Source organism: Brugia malayi (genome assembly GCF_000002995.4).
Source record: "Brugia malayi strain FR3 genome assembly, contig: Bm_v4_Chr3_scaffold_001, whole genome shotgun sequence".
Classification (NCBI taxonomy): Eukaryota; Metazoa; Nematoda; class Chromadorea; order Rhabditida; family Onchocercidae; genus Brugia; species Brugia malayi.
This window is the reverse complement of record NW_025062477.1, coordinates 2,732,689-2,759,100: the sequence shown is the minus strand read 5'-3', so window position 1 is coordinate 2,759,100 and position 26,412 is coordinate 2,732,689. Positions and strand designations below refer to the sequence as shown.

The 26,412-nt window shown below is 24.6% G+C and overlaps 1 protein-coding gene across 3 annotated transcripts; it reads left to right on the top strand.

Moving 5' to 3' along the window:
- Positions 1–5,594: 5,594 nt before the first annotated feature.
- Bma-tep-1 (Uncharacterized protein) lies at positions 5,595–25,963 on the top strand (the record flags this gene model as incomplete). 3 transcript variants are annotated; one of them, XM_043079810.1, is made up of 32 exons in its annotated part: positions 5,595–5,713; positions 6,025–6,194; positions 6,789–6,986; positions 7,123–7,245; positions 7,353–7,551; positions 7,764–7,872; positions 7,951–8,136; positions 8,391–8,534; positions 8,915–9,061; positions 9,535–9,729; positions 9,946–10,137; positions 10,338–10,487; positions 10,795–10,938; positions 11,106–11,163; positions 12,804–12,899; positions 15,344–15,515; positions 17,805–17,922; positions 18,103–18,216; positions 18,388–18,467; positions 18,702–18,876; positions 18,962–19,109; positions 19,680–19,881; positions 21,089–21,254; positions 21,331–21,447; positions 21,638–21,800; positions 22,038–22,243; positions 22,504–22,653; positions 23,212–23,387; positions 23,552–23,717; positions 24,040–24,150; positions 24,421–24,514; positions 25,959–25,963. In XM_043079810.1, the coding sequence occupies 32 exons, from the start codon at positions 5,595–5,597 to the stop codon at positions 25,961–25,963; spliced, it is 4,593 nt and encodes a 1,530-aa protein (XP_042935744.1). The 3 variants fall into 3 exon arrangements, with proteins under 3 accessions (XP_042935744.1, XP_042935742.1, XP_042935743.1); XM_043079808.1 differs by lacking the exon at positions 12,804–12,899; XM_043079809.1 differs by lacking the exon at positions 15,344–15,515 and having other exon boundaries at positions 12,804–12,969.
- Positions 25,964–26,412: the final 449 nt, after the last annotated feature.

The window sequence follows — 26,412 nt, the reverse complement described above, 5'->3', positions numbered from 1 at the left end:
AAAAAAAAATTTAATTTATATGTTTAGATATTTTCAAAAACATTTTTTGCATTTTTTCTGTAATAGATAAAAGGATAGTATTCAATTTTCAAAATTGATTATAATTTATCAATTAATCATTTTTGATACTATTGGTCACTTCAATTCAAATTAATTCATTCGGAAAGTGTCATATAATTTAGATACTTTAGTTAAATAAATAATAATTGTTGTAAAGGATTGGAGTTAAAATTAGAAAAGAAATGAGAAATGGGACAAATGTTAAATGAGGAAGAAGAATTGAATTGTACATTGTTGTGGACATTGGCCTGCTTCTCGTAGTGGACACTGGCTAGCAATTCAATACAATTGGCCACTTAATGCTAGCTTAAATACAACCATTTCTTGCAATCAGTTTCGAATCATTTTAACATTTTTCAATTTTAAATTTAATTTATTTTTAGTCTTTTCCTAACTTGACTTAATTCAATATTTAATTTAAAAAACTCAAACAATTGTGCTAAATTTTATTGCTACTTTTTAATCTATGGTACATTTCATTAGCAATGAAATTTTTTAAAAATAAAAAAAAAAAAAAAAACTTTCAATTTAAAAGAATTACATGAAAATTATAAAATAAAGTACTTTGTTTTTTTTCATCAATGTTTAATGTCTAATTTTAAATTCAATAATTGTTGGTAAAATTCGCTGATATAATAAATTTGCTAATTGTACAGCTATTAAAGAATTGAAGTAAAATAAATGCTACCTATATAAATTCACTCAATTTTTTCACTTTTTTTTTTTTCTCAAAAAGACAATTTTAATTGCAAAGAAACAAATTCAGATAGTATCGATAACATTAAATATCTCAAATTATATTTTATTGTACTAAAAAAATTGTTAAAATAATTGAAAAGAATTTGAAAAAAAAATATATATATAAAACAGAAGTATTTTGTGCTATTTCTAATGTTTTAAAAAAAAAAAAAATATTAATAAAAAATTATCAATAATATTGCAATATTGATTAATAAAAATTTAACTGATTAAAATAGCAAATAAATTGTTGATTAGATCTGTAAAGTACAGGCAAGTTAATTATTATTAATTATAAAAACTAATTATTACAATATTATAATAACAATAACAATAAGGGCATAACAATACGAGTAGCAACAACAACAACAACAACAACAGCAATAACAATAGCGATAACAATAACAATAATAATGATAAATAATAGTTATTGTTAGTAATACAAATAGATCGTGACAGAATTGGGAGAGAAAGATTGAAAATGGATGAGATTATTATTATTATTATCTGTCCACTTCAATTCTTCAACAATGACAAAAACCCATTATAATTGTTCGCAAGCAATTATATTTCATCAATTCATCATTTTGTTCAGTTTTAAATTTTAAATTATTTATATTAATTTTCAGAATTTTCTTATTTGCAAAATTAAACAATTTAGCAAAACGTTTTTTAAGTTAAACTTTAATTAATTAATTAATTAAAAAATAGCTTTTTCTTCTTTCTTTAAAATATTTTTTTGTATAGAAAAGAAAAGGCATTAATTGTAAATAAAAATAAAAAAAAGTGCAAAATTTCTTTCATTTTTTTTCTCTTTGTAAAGAAAAAAAAAAAAAAAAAGAGATTTTCTAGACTTTTTGCTTTTTCTTTTTGTCTTAAAATCAATATTATTGTTGCAATATTTTATTTAAATAATATTTTTGAATTAATTTACTATCATAATTTGTGATAATTAATAATGATTGTAATTAATGTTAAAGCAATGATAAACTTTTAATTTGATGAATTTCTTTTTTATTTTAAAGATTATCAAAAAGAATTATCAGTTTATTCAAGTTATCAAAATTTATCACTTATTATCAAATTATTGTTTAAGTCTCTTCGTCTTTAATAAAATATATCTGTTATTTATTTTTTTCTAATTATTTATTCATATTTATTGATATTTTTAGGTCTTTACAAAATCGTAGAATTTATTTTATTTTATTTTTTTTCTTTTTTTTTCGTAGAGAAAAATTAACTTTTCTGAGGATGCTATTAATTTTCTTGTTGTTCGTTCTTGAAATGCTACCAGATGGTAAATATTTTATGAAAGTAAATTATTCTCTAATCCTTATTATTCATATATCTTATATAATTGTGCTATACGACAATTCTATTAATTCAAACAAAAAAAAAAAAAAAATGTTATCAAAATTTTTTTATCACTTACAAATTTCCATAATTGTGATAGAGTTAAAATTATCAATATTTCTCGTTACATTTTTTTTTTTTATTGTATTTTATGCTTATAATTTAGTTTTTGTGCAAATCCACACATTTTTTTAAAATTTCAATTAGTGATTATAAATGATAATTTTTCTTTTAGTAGCTGTAATATATCAAAGTATTTTGTATGTTATCATTATTATCATTATTATTATTGTTATTATTAAGTAGTAGTAGTAGTATTAGTATTAACCATATTCTAATTATTATCAATATGTCGTAAATATATGGTTAGTAATTATCACCTTTAATTGATGAATGAATGTCCTTGGATGTCCTTATGAAATGGCCAAGGTATCATATGCAAAGGTAGCAGGTATGCTCGTGTTAACGGAGGCAAAGGTAACCTCTAATTAACTAATTAGTAAAAATGGAAGAATAGGAGAAGTGCTGGTAGAGCAATTAAGATTAATTATTTCTTCTTCCGAGGACAAACATTCGAACTCCTCCTTCTGCCATTGCATTTACATTTTTATTTTATTTTATTTTTATTTTTATTTGTTGATTCTTTTCTCATTCTTTTCCATCCTTCAAACTCATCAATAATTTGTCCTCCTTTAAATCCTCTTTTCTCTTTAAAAAAAAAAAAAAAAGAAAATTGATTTTATAATTTTGCTAACATAAATATACCATTGAAAATTAATCTCTAATTTATAATTTAAAATCTGAAAAGAATCTTTCTCAACTATCATTCATTCATACAAAATTTTTCAAAGATCGCATCTAAATAAATGCAACTGCGATTATTATTCGCATCGTTGCGAAAATCGTTTTTATCCGTTGATGCGATTACTTACTCATATCGATTGATATTTAATTATAGGTTAGAAAAGTTATTCAGATCAAGTTGAACGACAAATTTATCCTCTTCTAAATTCTTTTTTCTTTTAAAAAATTTTAAGAAGAAATTTCATTAATTAAAGCATTGATTTCTACTGATTTATACTTACTACATTCATAGTTACTTTTTAAATTTGCTTACTTACATTATCAGAAGTGATAATTTGAGTAATTGATATGATTATCATACAATTATCACACATAATCATATATTTAGAAAATTTCTTTTTCAAATTGATATCATTTCATCCATATAAGGATGCAATTTACATTCAATAAATATCCTAAATTGAATAACCTGAATTTGAATTCATTAGTCTTTCTCTCTCTCTCTCTCTTTTTTTTTTTCCTTCCCAATTTTTAAAATTGGAAGCTCCATTGATCATCATCAATGGATAAAAATATATGTTTGCAAACAGAATTTTCTCTATCACTAAAATTTCCTCCTACAAATTCAAAAAAAAAAAAAAAAAAATTTTTTTTTCGCAAGTTTCATTGAGAAATTTCAATGATTTTAAAACTGGTTTAAAGTTATTAACAGAGTGAGCGTTGTGTGTCATACCACTTCGTAAAGGCAATAATATCATTTTATTTCCTCTCTTCAATTTTCTCTATTACATTACAAAATTGAATCATTCTTGAGATATTTGCTGATTTTTCTAGAAAATAATTAAAAAAAAAGCTTATGATAGCATATATTTATGTAATTTAATATAATTAAATTAATTAATTAATTAAAACTATTTGTTTTGATAGTTAGAAATATGATCAAATATTTATAAATTCGAATAATATTTATATTTTACATTTATTCAAACTCATAATTTTAGCATCTCATCAAAAATTATCTCATTCAATTATCTACTTTTATCATTTAAGAAAATAATTGAAAATATTCTTAAAATTGATTTGCTGACTCATTTCTTTTTCTTTTTTTTTTTTTTTTTTGAAGCAGCTGACAGAAGAATTGCATTTAACCGATCACATGTCTCAAACATCATTTCTCTAAAATCTTTTCAAAAGCAAAAAAAAAAAATTTTTTAATTCTTTTAAAATTTTTTTGTAAGTATCATTTTATTTTGTACAATTTTGATTATAATTTTAATTGTTTAGAAATTATAATAATAGTAATTATTGTTACTGTTATTATGATAATTTATCAAGATTTTTTTTTTTTATAATTTATTATTAATTATTAATTAATTATATTCGCTCAATTTGTTTTTGTTTTCTTTTCTTTTGCATACAAATACGAATTATTAAAATTCATAGATTAAATTTACAGGACAATCTACAATAATATCAAAAAAAAAGAAAAGAAAAAGAAAAGAAAAGAGAAAATATAAAACTTTGCTGAGATTTTTCATTTGCAAATTTAAAATGCTATTTGCTTATTCAAAATTGCCATTTGATTTTTATTTTTCTGTTAAACCATTGAATTACATTTTTCAATTTCTATTTTTATTTAAAAAAAAAAAAAAAAAAAAGTAGCATTTGAAATGTTTTGAAAAATGAGAAATCTTAACGATTTATGTATGCTTCAATATTTAAAATGTTTAACAATTTGAAAATATTTCTTCTCATTTCTAATTTCAATGCTAATGTAAATTTATTATTAAACACAAAAAAGAGTTATTTGATTAATTTTTTATTTACCTAATAATATAATAAAAATTAATGGAATGCTAGGAATTTATAAATTATCCATTTTTGAATTAATTGTCATACTTTTAAAATTTAATTCCATTCTGTCCTATTCGAATAAAATTTTATCAAATATGTATCGTTTAATGGAGGAATTTTTTGTTTCAAATATTGAATGAAATTATGTGTTTCCCAAATTAATCATCCTAAAATGATAATTAATTAATTAATTAATTCTTAGATTATAAACTGATATTAGCAGAGCTAAAAAAAAAAAAAAAAATTATACTTTTTATGCAACTATTATTAATTTTTTAGTGATAATTATAAAACAAAATGTAAATAATTGTTTTATAAATTTAAAATGAAATTAAATGAAAATGAAATTGAAACTTAATTGGAAATAAATATCGAAAACGGGAATGAAATTCTATTAGTAATTTTAATTTAAAACATTTTTAGCGTAATATTTATGTGAAAAATTATTAAAGAAAATATTTATCTATCATATTGATAAGAAATTATTATGATAATATTTATTATCAAAAATATCAAATAATTATCAACGCATTTTCTATTGTGTAAAAATTGTTTGATTGTTATACTATTTATTTAAATAACATTTTTATAATGCATAATTTTAACTTATATCAGAAATGCTATAATTGATATTCATTATCAGTTGATATCAATTATTATCATTTTGCTTTCACGTCTTATGCATCACTCATTTTTATGTTTTTCTGAATTTCATGCTATAATTAATACTCAGAAATAGAATAAATCAGTGCTACAAAGAAGATAGCAAATCCGGAAAGGCCGAAATGTTTAATGTGTGGCTATTCGGCCTTACTGCCGTAGCCTTACGTAACGTGATAGCTGTTGACGTGATGAAACCATTTGGAGATCATTTTGGGATCACTGATGGAACTGAACAAACGCAGTAAGTTTTATAAATTTATCAATTTATCATTATTCAAATTACTAAGGTTAATTCATTAAATTTTGAATAATAAGTAAATTTAATTTCAAAAATTCTTATTTAGTAAAATATTAATTACATTCTATCAATTATTCATTACGAATTAATCAATTAATTAACATGGGAAAAGGTATAATGTTACAGATAAAATTAATGAACTCATTAAGTATTACAAATAATTTTATGCTAATATTATAGCTAATTATTCGATCTTTAATTATTTCTACTTCTTACAATGAAATGAATTATTAAAATTTAAAATGAAATTTCAGTCCTGGGACATATTTGGTGATTGCTCCTAAAGTGGTAAGGCCAAGTTTGCCGTATGCTGTTTCGGTGAATGTGCTAAAAAGTCCGGAAAGTGATCATATTGTAAGAATTGAAATCCGAACTACTCAAAATGATACAGTGGGAGCTCGTGTTGTTAATAATGTTAAGACAGGTTCTTATCATCTTTATCATTATTATCATTTTTCTTATCATAACATTAAAATGATTCATTTTCCAAACTAATCAATTATTTTTAGGCTAAAGATTTTAATAATCATTTTATATTCTAAAATTTGACGATACATTTATTCAATTAAAGAATACAAAGAGAAGAAGAAAGAAAGAATTTAAAAAAAAAAAAAAAAGGAAAAAGAAAATAATTAATTTTGAGTTAGTTTTTCAGGTTTACTGAATTAAATTAATCAGGAAATTTCTTTCGGTTTTACTTATTGTCCATTATAATTATTCTAATAATTAATTTACTATGAATTATTTCATAAGATATTTATTTTATAACTTTTATAAAGCACATTTTTATTAGTTTAAATTAAAACAAAAAATAATACCTCAATGTATAAGAAATGAAAGTATCGCTAAAATTTAAATGTTTTAATTTGAAATTGATAAATTTAGCAAACGAATAGTTTAAAAAAGACTCATTTGATATCATTTTCAATTTTATTGGTTTCCAAAAATAAACTGCTTAATAAATTTTAAATTCTACTCATTTCATTGAATTAATAAATTACAAATTCAATAAATTCAGGTGTACCACAGACAATAACAATCGATGAATTATCACCTGAAATTCTTTTACCTGGCTCATACTACAAGGTGTATGTGAGATGCGAGACGTTAAGTTCAAAAATTTTATTTGAGGATGAAGGCGATGTCCGTTTTGATGAAAAATCACTTTCAGTGTTTATACAAACCGATAAAGCAATCTATAAGCCTGGATCTATTGGTTTGTTTAATTAAATTCTAGAAATTGAATTTAAAAAAAAAAAAAAAAGAAATGTCAAATGGAATAATTAATTTGTAATTTCTAAATTCCAAAAAAAAAAGTTTTTGAAATTACTATAATTATTTAAAAATTGCAGTGCGATATCGTGTAGTAGTGGTAAAACCTGATTTGAAACCTTATTCGGAAACACTTTCGGTAATGATCAAAGATCCAAATCAAAATATTATTAGTCAAAAAAATGATCAAACGTTGACAAAAGGTATTATTAAAAATTAATAATTTTATTCAAATATTTACAATTTCTTTCCTTTTTTTTTTTTCTGATGAAAAAAAAAAAGGAACAAATTTTGGAAAAATGATTTATAGGAGTGTATTCAAATGAGTTGGAATTATCAGTGGAACCACCACTTGGTGATTGGCAAATAATGGTGAAAACAAAAAGTGGAATTAAATTTGAGAAAGATTTTACGGTGGACAAATATGTATTACCGAAATTTGAAGTAAACGTGAAAACGCCAAGTTTTATTACTATCAACGATGATTTAAGCGTTCATATTGAGGCTAAGTAATTCATTTATACATTATATAATATTAAACATTCATTTTAATATAAACAATAAATTCAATAAGTATTACTTTTTCATATTACATAAATATTTCTTAAAGTATTTGAATCAATAATAATCAATCGATTTCAAGCATTCGCTTCATAATGTGTTAAAATTTTAAAATAATTCAATTGCAATGAAATCATTTACATATTTTAAACTATTATAGGTATACATATGGAAAAGGAGTATCTGGTAAAGCAAAAGTAACTTTAGAATTACCTTGGCATCATTTTACAGTACCATTAGTTGTCTCAGATGATGGAACTATTCAAAAGGTTTGAAATTAATTAATTAATTAATTTTAATTTATTTTATATTAGCTAGCATTTATGTAATGTTCATTTTATTGCTAGGAGGAGCACGAAAACATTATTGAAAGAACGATAAATTTGAATAATATGGGAGAAGCAACGATTGTTTTCACAAATGATGAATTGAAGAAGCATAAATTGGTGACAGGATATGGTGGTAGCTCGGTGAAAATTACCGCAACAGTTACCGAAGATTTGACAGATATTAAACGAAATGCTACCACACAGGTAATTTTTATTATTCATAAAAAGAAATAAGTGCTTATTATTATGATTTATTATTCTAACAAAGAGTTTTATTTGCTTTATTTATGATTTTATTTTTTTTTGTTCAATTTAATTTTAATTTTTTAATTTTTAATTTTATTTTATACAATTTTATTTCTTATAATTTTATTTATTCTGTTTATATTCTTTTTCTAAGAAGAATTTCTTTTTTTTTTTTTAATTTCTAAAATTTAAAAGATATGAAATAAGTTCAGATTGTTGCTTATCGACATGATGTTAAACTTGATATGGAAAAACAAGGTGAAACATTCAAACCTGGCCTTGGATATAATATTGTCATTACATTAAAGCAAATGGATGATACACCAATTAAGGCTACCATACCTAAACGTGTACAGGTAACACGTAGTTTTACTTTACTAAATTACCTAAACGTGTACAGGTAACACGTAGTTTTACTTTACTAAATTACCTAAGCGTGTACAGGTAACACGTAGTTTTACTTTACTAAATTACCTAAACGTGTACAGGTAACACGTAGTTTTACTTTACTAAATTACCTAATGTGTATAGGTAATACATAGTTCTATTTCACTAAATTTATAGCTTAACTAAACTTCTAATTCTTTTTTCCATCACTACAAAAAGTTATTAATTGTCAAAACATAACTTAAGTAAAAATTGTATTACTCATAAAATACAATAATACAATGGGAAATATTTTATCATTTTTTATCACCGTTAATTTTTTATAAATTTTAATAGATGAATCATTCAGGTGACAACATTCTATAGCTATTTGTTTGGGACCGATTTAATAACACAACATGAAGATAAAAAAGTGAAAATTGTGGATTTGGATGCACATGGAACTGCTGTGATTACCTTGCAACCACCAAATAATTGCACCGATGCGAGAGTTGAAGTTACTTTTTATCCTATTTAAATTTTAATTAATATTTATCATTTTCTTTCTTTTTTTTTTTTTTTTTTTTTTTTTTTGCTATTAAAGTATCTCTTTGAAAGAGAGAATGAAAATTTTTTTAATTCTTATATCATTTTAGTTTTATTACATATTTCAAATGTAAATTTCAAATTTTCAGATATATTACCTATAAATTACTCATAATTACTGATAATGATTTGACGGAGAAATGCAAAGATTACTTTTCATTTACTTTTTTCTAACATTTAATACTGTTTACACATTTGTTTATATAAGTACTTGACTATAATTTACTTTTCTTTTGATAGTTCATAGTTCAAATTCAATTCATTTTTTCTTTTGTTAACATTGAGAAAGGTTAAGATAAGTTTTAAAATTAATAAATAATCACTAGGGATTGTCTTCTTTTTATTTTTGTATATAACAACAACAAATATTATTAATTATTATAGGCTCATTATGATCGTTCCGGAAAAGACGATTTCGAGAGTGCAAGCATTTATTCAATTCTTTATATTGAACCAAGCATAAGTCCATCAAATAATTTCTTGCAATTGATTGCCGATCATACCGGTGTTGTTGATACCGGGAAAACATTATCATTTACGGTGAAAGCTACTGAACCGTTATCAACAATCACTTATCAGGTTTATATACTTTAAAATTTTAAACCAATGCTAACTTTAACAAAAAGTTCATGGCTAATTAAGTGATAGTCTTTTATTTCTATGTCTCAAATTTTTTGAACTTTAATCTGATCGAATTGCTATTATAGATGATTAGCTGTTATCATTCTTATCACAGCATATCAAATATTATCTACACTACTGATAAGTATCGATACTTTATAAGGTATATTTCAGGTAATAGCTCGTGGATCAGTAATTCTTGTCCAAAATATGTCAGTTAATGGTGATTTAGCAACGATTACATTTACTGCGACATCACAAATGGCACCAAAAGCAATGTTAGTCGTATATACTGTCCGAGCATCGAATCAAGAAATTTTGGTTGATGCAACCGATTTCCGAGTTGATGGCTTATTCAGGAACAATGTTAGCTAGTTTACATTTTAGCAGATTGTCAAAAAGATTCGACAAAAACTATTGATTGTAAATTAAAAATTAATTAAAAAAAAGAAAGGGATTAATCTTAAAAAAAAACCAATTAAATAATTTAAAAAACATAATTGAAGATCAAAATTTAAAAAAAAAAAAGGAAAATTTTGAATAAACCATTTCGAATAGACTTTCAGGTCTCACTTACTGCTGATCATAATACTGCAGAACCGGGTACTTCAATAAAATATACCATAAAAGCAGATCCGGAATCATATTGCGCTTTACTTGCAGTTGATCAAAGTGTTTTGCTTCTAAAATCTGGCAATGATATTACAAAAGATTTGGTAAATTTGAAATTAATTTTATTATTAGCATTAAAATACAATTTACAAAAGAATTGAAATGAATATATAAGTCAAAATTTAAAAAATATTTATATTTAATGCTATGATATTATTTGTTTATTATGTAAAATTATTTATTGTTTATTGATTGTCATACTCTATTCTTTAAAAAAAAAAAAAAAAAAAATGAGTAATAAATTAATTTGATCATAATATTTCATTCTAAAAAATAAACTTACCATTTTTAAATGTTTAAAGGATAATTTTTTTTTTTTTTTTTTAAAAAAAATAAAAATAATATTTTCAGGTGGAACAAGATGTAGAACAATATGATACAACAATTGCTGGCCATAGCTTTCGATCATGGGAAGCAGATGTAAAACGTCGAAAGCGATCCGTCTGGTATCCGTGGTGGGGTATTGGTGGTAAAGATGCTGCAACAATTTTTGATGTTTGCATCTTTTTTTTAAAAAAAAAAAAAAAAGTTTTAATTATTTTTAATTAGTTTAATTAATAGTAAATGAAATCTTTTTTTTTTTTTTTTTGAATTAATTAGAATTAATTTCATTCTCAAAATATACAAACAAAGAAACAAAAAAAAACAAAAATAATTTGCAGAACTCAGGTCTTGTCATTCTAACTGATGCACTGCTATTTCGTGGCCCTGATGTTGCAAGTAAGTATTTTCTCGAGCAAAAAAAAAAAAGAGCCTAATGTATGGCCATTTTTTTTTTTTTTTTGAACTAGGCTTTAAATATTAATTTAGCATATGAATTGATGAAAAAGATTTCATCTCACCTTTGACCTTTCTTCTAAGCATTATAATTTGCTATTTTTAAATTTCTATTTTTTTATTTTGAATTCAGCAAATAAATTTTACAACATTTGGTTTTAGTTACAATAAACAAATGTTCACAGATGATTGAATTAGTAATAGAATGAGGATAAGGATGAAATGCATGCATTGCATGCATGCATGCATGCTAGTATGTTTTGCATTGATGTTTTGCTGCTTTTTTTTTTTTTGCAAGTAACATTCATTTATAACTAATCCAAAAATGCTTGTCTTTTACTCAAATAATACTTAATATACCGTTCATTTTGATAGTTCAAAAAATGATAATCAAAATTTGCCTCTTTCTTGGGCTAATATTAAATTATTTCCTTTCTCAGTGAATTCCCGAGAGCTGTTTGATTCGAGAATTTTAATAAATAATAAAATAAGAATAATCAATAGAAAAAAGATCTACTGATCAAAATCACTCATTCTATGCGATCAATCTTTTTTTTTCTACTATAGTTAAAGTTAAAAGCTAAAACTTTAATATGATCTCTCTTTAGAACTTTTATTTTTTCTAATTTCACTATCACTCAGAAATGCTTAATGGTTAAAAATAAGTCATTCATCGATTTTATATCTTCAAAAAAATAATAATAAATGGATCTCTCTCTCTCTCTCTCTCTCAATAACTGATCCCGAGATGTCTAAATAATATTTGGATATTTAAATTGGAGTCTTTTCTGATATAATAATTGATACAATACTTTTGCAATTTGTATTTTCTAATCGTTTTGCTGAAAAAAATCAAAAAATCAATTGATAATTTTATTTATTAATCAGATTAGATAATACTTGTAATAGTAATGATAGGCTTTAAATGAAGAATTTTGATTAAAATTTGTTCTAAATATATTTGCATAAAAAATTTAAAGTTTAATAATTTATTTCATATTTAACACATAAAATTATCTTTTATTCATAATTCATCAGCTTAAAATTATTAATTTGCTCATTGTTATGTTTACAATCATTAACAAAACGCGTTAATTAATTAATTAATTAATTATCATAAAAAATTAATCACAATTAACTTTTTTTTTGCATATTTTTTGCTATTAATTAACACGAAATATTTATTTATAAGCTTGTTTTTATACTAAATAAAAGTTAACTAATTTTCACTTCTAATTTATCACACTTTTCATAATATGTTACTACTAGTTAGTAACTATTATCAATGATAATGTTAATGATATGTGTTACTCTTGATATTGCAATTATTATTCTTATTATCAGCATAGTATTTTGCTTTATCAGTAGTACCATCATTATCGATACCATTTGTTTAGTTATTAGTATCACTGTTAGCAGTATCATCGCATCATCACTATCACTGCTCTTATCACTAACAACAATTGAGGTAGGATTTGGCATTTCTAATATGACATGAAAATATAGTGATAATGTCTACATGAGCAAAATGATATCAAAATTATACTTATCAGCATCCGGAGCGGAAGGAGCTAATATTTCAGGATTCGCTCAACCAATAGTAGCATATCCATTGGGCAGTAATTTTCAACCTAATCTAATGTTAGAAAACGATGTGAACCAAGCCGGTTCTATGAAAGGTTCTGAAATGACACGAATAAGGAAGAATTTTCCGGAATCCTGGATATGGAGCGCTACTTTTGCCGCAGAGTAAGATCGATTCTTGTCCATTCTTCTCATTTTTATCAATTTACAAGTTTTAGTTGAGGTGTAATTTCTATTTGATTCTCTTTTTTTTTTTTTCTAAAAAAGAAAAAAATTTTTTTTTTTAGTTTGATAGAAAAATATGGGCAGGCAGAAAATGTGTGGGCAAATTTCAACACTTTTTCTACATCTAAACTATAATTATTTTAATGATAATTAATTTAGTCCATAAAAAATAAAATGAGAATTAATTTGAGTTATATTATTTCAAAATTAATAAAAACTTATTTATCTTTGTTTGATTACTTTAGAAGTAATACTAATTAGGGACAAGTTAATTAGGGAATGCCTCATTTTTATTTTTAATTTAATCGAAAAGTTTACTTCTATAATAATTTATTGACTAGAAACTAAAATTTGTTTTCTCCTTTTCTTACAAATACAAAAGTACATTCATTTATTTGTTAAATTTATGGGAAAAAAAGTTTGTAAAAAAAGTTTATTTATGTGACATTCACTTTTTGAATTTTTTATAAGTATTCCATTTGCCTAGGATACTTCAATTTAGTCTGAGAATTTGTATTTAGTGCTAAAATCTTTTAAATTTTGCCGATCATTAATTAACTATAATACTATAATATTTAGTTATAATTAACTAATTAACTTTTAATCTATCATAATACTAATAATCGTATTTGATTACAATAGTTTATTATCAATTTATCAACTTGATTACAATAGTTTACTTATCAATTGTAATCTATTTTTCTACTTTATTATCAATACAATAAACTTTAAAAGTTTAAGCTTATTCTCCTAGCAGTATGATTAATTCAATTAAACAAATGTCAATATTAAATCATAACTAAATTTCATAAATAGCTTGTTGATTTTTCAAATCACATAGACATACAAGATATCATTTTTATTTTGAATTGAAGCTCTCATTATCAGCACCGTTATCAGTTTTTGCTTATCCTTTACGTAATCCTAATTCAAGCTACGTAATATTGTAATTTTTAGAGATTTATAAGATTATTTGCTCTTTTTGTCAACTTTATCACACATACAATCATATTTTTTAATTGAATTATCAATGACATTTTAATTTTAATTATCAGTGATATTTTAATAATATCATCTATTTAAATTACATTATCATCATTACTGATTATTATAATATGAAATAATATCTCGTGATAGTTATCAGAGAGAATAGAGATAGATCATACCATTTATAAATGAATAATTGATATTGATTGGCACAAAAGAATTTGAAATTATCAGATAAGCAGCTGAGAATAAATTTTGAATAACATTCAACTTATTCCATCCTCTATAGTTCTTTTCCCTTTTTAGAAATTATTATCAGTGTTAAAGAAGAAAAATTTTTTGCAGTTCAATTCATTTTACAATTTTAATATTATCACTTGGATTTAAATTTTCATCATTTTGGACAAAAGCAGTTAATTAGAATTGGAAGTTTTTATTTTTATTTTTATTTTTTTTTAATTTTCACCTTTAACATTCATTGCATCATTATTCTTTGACTTGCAAATATGTTAATCACTTAATTTAAAATTAATTTTTAAAAAATAACTTCAATCGTTAGAAAAATTGTGTTATCATTGTGTTATCACAGTGCATTTATCTCATTGTTTTTTTTTTTTTTTTTTGTTGTTTACTGGACGCATGATAAGCATCCATCAATCACTAGCAAACATAACGGTGTGATTTTAACCGAAATAATAGCATTTGATTTCCGGTCAATTTATTTCAGACATATCCTGAAAATACTATGAAAGGAAGATGACAACATTAAATTTATTATTTATTTTGCAAATAAAATTAAAACTAAATCATTTACTTTTCGTGATAACTTTTACAATTAATATGCCTGAAGAGAAATGAGAATTGTCAAATTTATCAATTTTTTAAAACTTTTGTTAAGTTTTTAAGACTATTGAAATTATCATTCTACTCTCTTGCAACTAGCTGCAGAACAAATATCACTTTATCAGTGTAATCATAGAGATGTTGTCACTTATCTTTTCTTTCCTTCTTTATCAGCACCATATAAGAATGATCTCTTTTTTTTTTCTTATCATTAGCACTGCATGATATTGCTATTAAGTTATTTAAGAATGCATTGATCATATAGGATAATCATTCTGATAATGTTATCACTAATTGTTGATAACATTCTGTGTGATATTTTAATTTATCATTTTTTAATTCATTTTCATTTCTCTCATATTACATAATCATTGCATTCTCCCTTGGCCCTATACAAAATCTTTTCGATGCAAAGCTTTGATCCTTTGCTTTCGCTGAAGTTTGTTTATTCCAAACTGATCTGATTGGCTTTTTTCCATTTTAGTGAATTTCAAAAGTTGGCGACGATTTCCAGCAATTGCATTTGGTGCTGCGCGTTCTGTCCTTAAAGTAGGTATGGATGAAGAAATATCGGAGAAAAGTTCCGACCTATATGACTTACCTAAGATACGGAAATTGTTTCCGGAAACATGGGTTTGGAGCAACATGCGAACTCGGTACTGTTTATATCATTCTGTTCTTACGAACTATTTCCTGCTCCACTTGGTAGTAGTAAATTCTGATTAATTAATATAAATTCAGTACAAAGATTGATTATTGGTCTTATTTAGTGGATAAATTAATAATTAGATGCTTGTTTTCTCAATTTTTTAGTTTATCATTCTTATCATTTTCCTTTCATACATACTTAATTAATTATCATATGCAAAAAAGTATGTCAAATAAATATAGTCAATTTAGTTTGACCTCCTTTAAGGTTTGACTTTTGCATGATATTAATTACTTAGGTTAAACAAGCTATAATAATTTAATTATTAATATCAAAAATGAACTCATACGATTTGTATATATGTTGACGTACCATCATTCTCTTCATTACTTCTCTTTCTAACTTAAAAAGGTCATGATAGTATGAGTACTTTAAAAAGGTCATGATAGTATGAGTACTCTTCACGTATCATAATTTCACACCTGTGTAATTGTTTGATGCACAGCTATTACTTACAATTTTGAAATGCATTATTTTAATAACGTACACACGCACATCACGCATTACACGTAATTCTTTCAGTGTTCTGCTACGTACTCATAAATTCTAACTCATTTTGATAGTTTGAAACTGAGTTACTAAGTCATCAATATTATCATATTGAATTGAAGACATAACTCTGTACTATATAACTTTCTATGGAATACTTTCTGTTTTTCTTTTTTCTTTTCCTGAAACCATAACACTTTCTAATTTATTTAACAATTATCAGTATTTTGATTTTTTTTTTTTTTTTTTTGACTTTTTTCAATGATTTTCGTTTTAATTTATCTTCCATCTTGTACTTCAAGCTAAATTATCGGACTTTTAAACTTGTCCCCGTATAATTTTTCAATTTCTAAACATATTCTTTGTATAATTTTAGCATCAATCTATTTTCCTAAAGGACAACAGAAAACCTGTTCTCATTTTCAATATATGTATATTCTACTAATTGGTTGTAAAAATTTTTGAAATCGCTTTGAATGAAAAATATCTCACGCAAAGATAAACAGGTTTTCTATTACTATCACTAAATGATAAATTAAAAAAAGAAGAAATGATTGTTACAATGATTTCTCACTTTGTGTCATATCATTTACACCTGGAAAATTATCAAAAAATGTATTTGTTGAGAAAAGTATGAATGTTTTATTTCCTCCAACGATGTCTTTTTTAATTCAATTAGAGAAAAGTTTTTTGTAATTAAGTAAAATATACATTTCATTCTTAATTATTCCTTCTAATATAAGCAATAAAATCTAAGTAATAAATATGTAAGTACAATAAATTTTCTATTGGATTCATTGAATGGCTCTAAATATTATTATATATCTTTGTGCTGTGATTATTAAGGTGATAGCTGATGATAGCTAATGGTGATAGCTAATGATAATAAGCAATTATATCAGTGATAAAGAATTAATTACATATTTTATTCATAAATTCAAATTTATTGAATTATTTATGTTGGCATACACCCAGAATCATTCACTTTGCAACACATATCTAAAAAAAAGAAATATATTGCCGGACAGTAGTGATAATAAAATGATAAGAAGATTGATAAGAACAAAGTCAGTTTTATGTTGTCCTTTTGAAATGTAACTTTTAGTCCTTTTCCCTGAAATATGACAAACTGCTTGTGATATAATTAAAGAAGCATGGTGATAAGTTTTTAAGAAAAAACTAATTAATTTTGATTTGCTATTAAAAGGAAAAAGAGATAAACATTAGGGTTAGAATTCAGTGAAATTAAAATTTTATATAAAAATTTGTAAATAATTTGAATTGAATTGATCAAATTCATATATTAAAATTTCAATGTTTGAAAACTGAAACTTTGATTTTTTTTTTTTTTTTATGAAAAGATAAAAAAAATTTTTGCAAGAGAATATAGGCTAATATTAATTAAAGTCATTTTTTAAAAAAATGGACTAATATAAATGAACAAAAAAATTTCGCTTAATGAAAAGATCTAAAGTAAAATCATTTTTATAGAAAAGAAAAAATGTTTTAAATGGAAAAGATATTTTGAGTTTTCCTTTTTTTTAAAGAAAAAAAAAATTTTGATTACATTTAATTTTGATTTTAATAGCATTTTCTTTTCGAATTGAAAGATTGCAACTTACTTTATTTTTTTATGAGAGATAATTTACAGTTCGAAGTTATTACTCTGTCATATAAATTTTAACTATTATTTTGATTTTAACAGGATGATAAATGCAAATTGAATTTGAACACAATGATATTTCAGAGATACCGGAGAAGCTGTTTTCGAAGCGGTTGTACCGGATACAATAACATCCTGGGTTGCAAGTGCTTTTGCTATCAATGATGAGAGTGGTCTTGGAGTTGCTCCATCTACTTCAAAAGTATTTTTTGTCAATATATATAGTATAAAACTTTTTTTTTTTTTTTACTCAAATCTAACTATTAAAATTATTATTTATTCTATTTCAAAATTTATAATTAATATTTGTTACATTTTTTTTTTCTTTGAAATAATATTTAATTTGAATAAATGATATTTATACTTATTTATTCAATTTTAGCTTACAGTATTTCGACCATTTTTCATTCGTATCAATTTGCCATACTCAGTGAAACGTGGAGAAAAATTTGCTTTGCAAGTGTTAATTTTTAATTATATGGACAGTGAGCAAGATGTTAGTTTATTTATTTTATTCATATATTAATTGTAATTGGTAATAATAAGTATAATAGTTATGATTATAGTTTATTATGATTGTTATTATTTTTTATTGTTTATTTAAATTTACACAAATTAACTATTAAACTTGTCATCTATCTTAGCTAATGATAAATTTTCTGCACAGGTAGCAGTAACACTGAAAGATGATGATGATATTGGTTATAATTTTCTACAAAAAGATGGTACTACTAAAAAACCTATCAGGTAGGTTAGATTATTGCATAAAATGAAACATAAATGATAATGAATTTCAGTTGATCAGTTGATCAATCAATTAACAATTATTTCTTAAAAATTAAAAATTATTGCAAACATTACAACTTCATTGATAGTTTAGTTTAGTTTTTTGTTTTTTTTTTTTGTTTTTTTAGCTAATTATATAAAAGTTTTTTTTTTTTTAGCTAATATCACTCAAAATTAATCAATCTAGTTTTACAGTAAAAATGTAAAAGACAAGGAGTATAATGTAAGATTAATATCGGTACCAAGTGGTGGTGTATCTAAAGCAGTTTATTTTCCAATTGTACCAACTAAAATTGGTGATGTGATTCTTTCTGTGACAGCACAATCTGCTATAGCTGGTGATGCGGTGGAACAGGTGTTACGAGTTGAGGTATATTTGTTACCTTTTCTTGGCTTAGTATCAAAGTAAACAAAATTTAATAATCAGAAATGAGATAATTGAATATGAATTGCAGCCGGAAGGATATCGAGTAGACAGGAATACTCTTATAATGATCGATTTAACACAAACAAATGATAGTACTGAAATTAAAAAACAAATCGATATGCAATTTCCAAGAGATGCAGTAGAAGGATCTCGAAAAGCACGATTTGATGTTATCGGTAATAATTTTCAGTTTTTAATCATTCTGATGCTAAAATATTAAAACCATTTCTGTTTGAAATTCTATCGCTGATATTCACGTTATAGCAATTATTTCACTTGCGTGTATAAATCGACGTAATTGAATATTTAACAAATAATACAGCATTAGATTTCATACCTTAAATATAAATATTTTACTCTCATTTGCTTTTCCCTACATTTTTACAATCACTATATTTCATTATTTGAATGTTTGATCTGATTTGATACTGAAAATAAGATTTAAATCAACAAAAAATAGAAATTTGTTTATGAAATTTTTGAAGTGAATAAGTTAAAAGTTTATAAACTAGATTTACAATTAGAATTACAATAATTCTTAAAATGATCAAAATCATTGATAGATTAGAGTACAAATAAAATTTCAATAGAAAATATTCTTTTTATGCTAATTTAGTTAGCTTTTAGAAATCGTAATAACTTTCAAATGCATTTATATCTACCCTTTAATTCTTTTAATCTTTTTTATATTAGTTCATGTAATTCTTTAATCTTTATATTTCACGTGTTCTTTCATTTAATTTTAGGTGATTTATTGGGTTCAGCTCTTGCTAATATAGATTCTCTCGTACGTATGCCTTATGGTTGTGGTGAACAAAATATGATCAATTTTGTGCCAAATATTGCTGTACTTCGCTATTTAAAAGTTACAAAACAGGCAGGAACGCAAATTGAAAATAAAGCTAAAAAGTATATGGAATCTGGTTATCAACGAGAGCTTACTTACCGGTAATTTTGTATTGTTAATTGGAACAAAGTAATTGTTGGAAAAGTTTAATTTTTTTTTTTTCGATTAATACCTTATTATTGTTGATCAGTTAACATGAATAGTCAGTCGGAATAAACGTTTGTTAATTAATAAGAAATATTAAATAATCATATACAATAATTAATCGTGGAAAATTTTTGATTGAGATTAGCTGCAAGTTTTCATTGAAAGAGATTGATTGATCAAAGGTAGAGGAAGTACTGAGATACATTGAATTAAAATTTTCTGTCGTTAAACAATAGATTTAAATTTTTATTTAATGGACATTGATTTAGAGGAAAGAGTATATAACAGTGATTTGTTTAAGTAAAGAGTTGTAACTTTTGAATTAAAAAATTTGTGTAACATTTTAAATAATGCAAATGAGCTGAGCTATAAATTAGACGATGAATTTGAGATGTAAGATTGAAACAGTTTTACATTGTTGTAAGAAATATTCAAACGAGATAATCTTTATATCTAACTTATTTCGACGTATTATAAAATTATTTTGGTTTTTTGGGACAGTAATGATTGGTGATAAAACTGAAAGGAATAGGAGTTTAAAATTATCTTTGAAACATTTGATAATTCTTATCAGCAATCATTAATGATTAGGCTAATGATAATGTCAGTGACAAAAAGATTAAATAGGAATTTATTTCATACTGGGAAATTTCATATTTGAGAATGAAATATCTGTGAAATGACATCAATTAATGAAACAGCAAACTTTTTTCCTCTTTTTTCTCTTTTGTATGCTTTTTTCACTTTGTCTCTTTTGTCATTTGTTCTCTCCATTCTATGATAATAAAATACTAAGAAAAAAATACAGTTAAGAAGTAAATATTTAAGTAATTGTTTAGGATTTGTTGTAAAACTCTAAAATTGACAATTCTAAATATATGACAATTTTTCTAAAACAATTTTGACACTGTCGTGTAAACGAAATCTATTAAATTGCATGAGATTGTAAGCTGAAGTAAAGTCTTGCTGATAAGTACACTTATGAAGAAATTATCTGATTGCGCATTAAAAACTTACACTTTAACCTTGATATCATTTAATCTTAAAAGTTATAATGTTTGCAAATTTGTCATCAATTTTTTTTTTTTTTTTTTTTTGGAAGTGACATTAAAAGAACCCTAAAAGGATGCATAAATGAACTTCAAAATTTGTCTATTCTAGAAGAGATGACCATTCATTCTCGGCATTTGGTCAAAGTGATAAACATGGCTCTACATGGCTTACAGCATTCGTTGTTCGATCTTTTAAACAAGCCCAGCAGTTCATCTTCATCGATGAGCATATCCTTCAAGAATCTATTGCATTTCTGAATGCTCAACAACAACAGGTTATTACTTTATTCCTTCTTCTTCTCAATGCTTAAGCGCATTTTAGCAGATAAAGCGCTAATTGTCATGTTGCAGGAAAATGGTGCATTTGCTGAACGTGGTGAAGTTCATCATAAAGCGATGCAAGGTGGTGCAGCTGAAGGTGGTGTATCACTGACGGCTTACGTCTATATAGCACTTCTCGAAAATGGAGTCAGTTTTATGTAATTCAAAATAAATATATTTAGTTACATCATATCAATGGTAAATTTGTTACCAAAAATTAGCATAAATTTTTTCATTAACTAAAATCGTTAGTTTGTTAATAGTATAACTCACTATCTTGGATTAGTGAACTTCAAAAAATACATGTATTTAATTAGATCATGATCCGATATTTGAGGTTCGGGATGATAAAGCACAGTACTACTTGGAGCAGCATCTCGAGGAAATCAAAGATGACCCATATGCATTAGCTATTGTCACCTATGTATTTCATTTAGCTAATAGTTCTAGAAAAGAAGAAGCATTGGAAATGCTTGAATCTCATAAAAAAGAAAATGCTGGTTAGTTTTATCAGATTCCATTATTGATAACCAAATGATATAATTATAGATGGAAAAAAAGCTGAAAATTTTCTTACAAGAATACAATTCAATTATTTGTTTATTTGTAATATTTATAAATAACAGTATATAGATTACATGAAATGAAATTCATGAATTCATTTAGTATTTCCTAAGATTTAAAATATCTATCGTGAAATGTTTTTAATGATAAAATTTAATTTTCAAAAATTGTAGAAGGTGTTTACTGGTCTACGAAAATTGGTCAGGAGAAGCCGAAAGATACACAACATTACTTCTACCAACCAAGACCAGCAGATGTTGAGATGACAGCCTATGTTTTACTTACTTACATGATAAGAGATGATACTGATAAAGCTCTTCCTTTGGTGAGATGGCTTACATCACAACGAAATGCATACGGTGGCTTTAGTAGTACACAGGTTGGACTATCTCATACATATTATGGAAATTATTGTTTGATTCATAACTGACAATGATAATTTTAGGATACAGTAATACAGGCATTGTAAGACAATGATAATTTTAGGATACAGTAATACAGGCATTGTAAGACAATGATAATTTTAGGATACAGTAATACAGGCATTGTAAGACAATGATAATTTTAGGATACAGTAATACAGGACTAATGATTTTAGGACACAATAATGAGATTGCAAAACAATAACAATGATTTCAGGATACAGTAATGGCATTGCAAGCTTTGGCCGCTTATGCAGCTAAAGTTTATTCACCGCAACTCAACGTTAGCATTATGATAATGAATGGCGCTGATAAGCAGAATTTCGAGGTGACAACTGATAATGCTATGGTACTACAAAGTTATCAGGTTATTTTAATTCTTATTTTATTTTAGTAATTGTTTCGTAACATTTGAATTTAAAAAAATTCATAGTGATATAACTACTAGTGAAAGCTGTATGCTTTGCATATGAAACTGATCTGAAATTCTGTCATTTACTGACTGCAAAGTTAATGTGATATCTCACTTTCAGTCATTCCTGTTCTCCTAGAAATTATCAGTAAATAGCATGATAACAACATCAGCAACAACACTTATAGTGATAATTGATAACTGTAATTAACTGTGGTAACTATAAGAGAAATTTCTTATTCATACATTACAATTCTACAATTCCCCATGAAAATCTTTCACTTTTCTCATCCAAACTGCCATTAATCTTTTTCTCTAATGTTTAATTAATTGTCTTGAAACATGAATCTCTTTTCTGACAGTTTACTTTATATGATTATTGTACTTTTTTAAATAAATTTTAATTTTTAATATGTTCAAATCATTTTATTTAATTTAAAACGCTACATATGTGTTCTACTTCTTATCATCTTTTATGAATAGAAAAGAAAAGGAATTAATGTCTGTTTGTAGTTGACAAATTTGGACGAAGGATTAGAATTGAATGCTCGAGGTAATGGCATTGTTCTTGCACAACTGCAATATTCATATCATCGTACCACAATGAGAGATGATCTTCCGTTTTATTGTACAAAGGAAGTTCGTGAATTGCATAGTGGCAATCGATTACAGCTCGACTTATGTTGCAAGTAATTTTAATTTTAGATATTTTCTTATCTTTTCTGATTATAAAAATTTCCTAATACTTTTAAATTATCATCTATTAACCGGATTATCATTTATTAAATTTGATTATTATTTACTAAATTTGATTATCATCTATTAATTTAATTATAATACTTTTCTCTTTCAGTTACACCAAGCTAGATTCACGTTCTAATATGGCAGTTGCTGAAGTAGATGCCTTATCAGGATTTCGATTTGATGGTGATCAACTTGACAATCTTATGGATATTAGCGATTTGCAAAGAGCTGAATTGGACAAAGAGGATACAAGGATGAACTTATACTTCAATCCTGTATAAAATTAACATTTGTCGAAAAATTTAAACAATGAAATGAAGTCTATGATAAGAACTATTAGTTATTATTAGATTTTTCTTTTTTTACTTTCTTCTTAAATATTAAACTGCTTTTTTTTTTTTAATTCAACATTTTTTTTTTTTTTTTTTTGTTTATTCCACTAGACTTTCTCACATATCTGATAAAGCTGACTATATGATCCACTTTTTTCCTCTTAAGAAAGAATAATTACTTGTTATTATTAGCAGTACAGGGAATATTTTTCATCATTTTTCTTTATTTTAATTTCATCAACATAGAAAATGTTGCATGTTGTAGATTGGTTCAACACCGGTATGTCTCTCATTGTACAGTGATATGGTTTATCAGATATCAGAACAAAAACCTGCACAAGTTGTCCTCTTTGACTATTATGATCCCGAACAACAGGTATTGCTTATGATGGGAAACCATTATTGATCTTTGCTTTTCGCAAAGTTATAATAATATTGTCTTTATAAAATGTAATGCAATCGTATGTATCACAAATGTTTAACAAATACATTATCATTCACTGTATTTCTTATAAAAAGGATAATTGAAAATTCGACTAATTAATTAACTTTTAAGTTTAAAATGTTTTTGTTATTAATTTAAAATGAAAAAAAGGAATTCAATATGATGTTCATAATTTATATTCCAATCCAGTTAATGTTACAGGTGAAGACAACCTATACGGCTAAGCAGACGAGATCGTTGCAAGATGCTTGTCCGGAATGTTGGCCAGCAGTTGAGGCCAACGAAAAGAGTGCAGGTATTTTATCAGTGCGGGCTGAAGCCTCTTCAATTATTAGTGGTACCAAATTGCATGTTATCATCCTGTTTGCTTTACTTATTTCAATTGTTAGGCCATAACCATCTATGAAAATACTTTCGTGCCTTATTGCATGGATTGAATTTTATTGTCATAAAATAACCACTTTTTTTTTACTCTGATATTAATATATTTAATTATTTATAACAATGCTTGGACGTGTTTGAATGAATAAACATACACATACACATACACACACACACACACACACACACACACACACACACACACACACATACATACATACACATATACGTATACATACACACACACTGACAGACATGTATTTATATTTATTATCAAATTTCTCTTTTTTTTAAAATAGCTATTGCTGTAAGTAATAAGCGGTAGTAGTACCAAAAAGATATTACTTTTGAGTCTTAATTATTCTAAAATGATAAAATTGTCATTACTTAGATACTCTCATTACTTAGATACAATTTGAGCTTTTGGAAAAGTCAATTTAGATTAGATTTTTACATATATTTTTTACACTAATATAACTCTCAAATTTCATTTATTTTACTTGATGAAATATAATTTGTTTGCATCCTTTTGTATGAACTATTTTGACTGTGATCGGGAAATGTTATCAAAGGATGTCAAAGGACATTCTTATCTTCTTTTTTTTTTTCCCCTCTCACTTTAACTCAAATTTTATGCAAATCTGAATTTGTTCAAATTGTTTGAACGATTCAATTATTTGTGAGTATTTTATAAAAGGAAGAAAAAATTGATAAATCTTATTTTTTAAAATTTTTCAGTCATTTTATGATTTGAATGATCTTGCTCACACTATCAATCATTATCATCATCACTATTATTATCATTTCCCTGACATATATCAAATGTTTAAAAAATGGGATCGAAATTTAATCAATCTTATTGTGTATGCAAATAATTATATGGTCAAAAAGATAAGCAAAAATATTTCAATAAAGGTAGGATCTAATTTGGGATTGCTTTAATGAGTTGTGTATTCTAAAAATAGTGCTCCAAATACTATTTTATATTACCATTTTTAATTCATTAATTTGCTTGTCAGCATGATTTATTGAAGTGAAAAAGGATTGCTGTGTTCTTCTGACAATAAGTTACAACTGAAATAGATTTCAAATGAGCAAGATTCAATTAAAATTGGAACTCAGCTTTTTCTTTTAATTAATTTATTTTAATCTCTAATTGATTTGAAATTTCGAAATTGTATTATTTTCATTTTTGATTTATGAATTGATTAATTGTTTGAAACTGTTCAACTTATTCAAATGTTTTTTATTCGCTAAGTGATAAAAAAGAGATCTCTGTAGAAGTTAAAAAAAGAATTAGTTGTCAATTAAGGGACAATTGTATCATGAAATAGGGCTTATTTTAAAATGAATTTCAGGATAAAAGGAAAGCTAAACAATTTTTCTGGTACCACTAAACAGGATGGCAGCAGTAAAAAAAAAAAAAAAAAAAAAAAAAGATGGCATCTTTCTAATGCCTTCCTTTCTAATTTCATATAATTTATTGTTTTTTCTTTCTTTTTTTTTTTTTTATCTAATTCTTATGTGTAATTTATACTAGCTTATCAATGATAAATGATGATAATGTTGACATTTTCTCATTCCGACAAATAAATTATTCAAATGTATTTAAAAATTGCACACATATAAACAAATAATTTTTTTTTTTTTATCTATCAATAAAATAAAAAGAAGAAAAACGATGAAAATTGAAAATTTAGATAAAACATATTTTTTTCATTAATTTTAATTTTTCATTCATCATACACTTATTGAAAGTAACAAAAGTATATATTAATTATTGAAGGAAATTTTAAACAATTCTTTTGCATT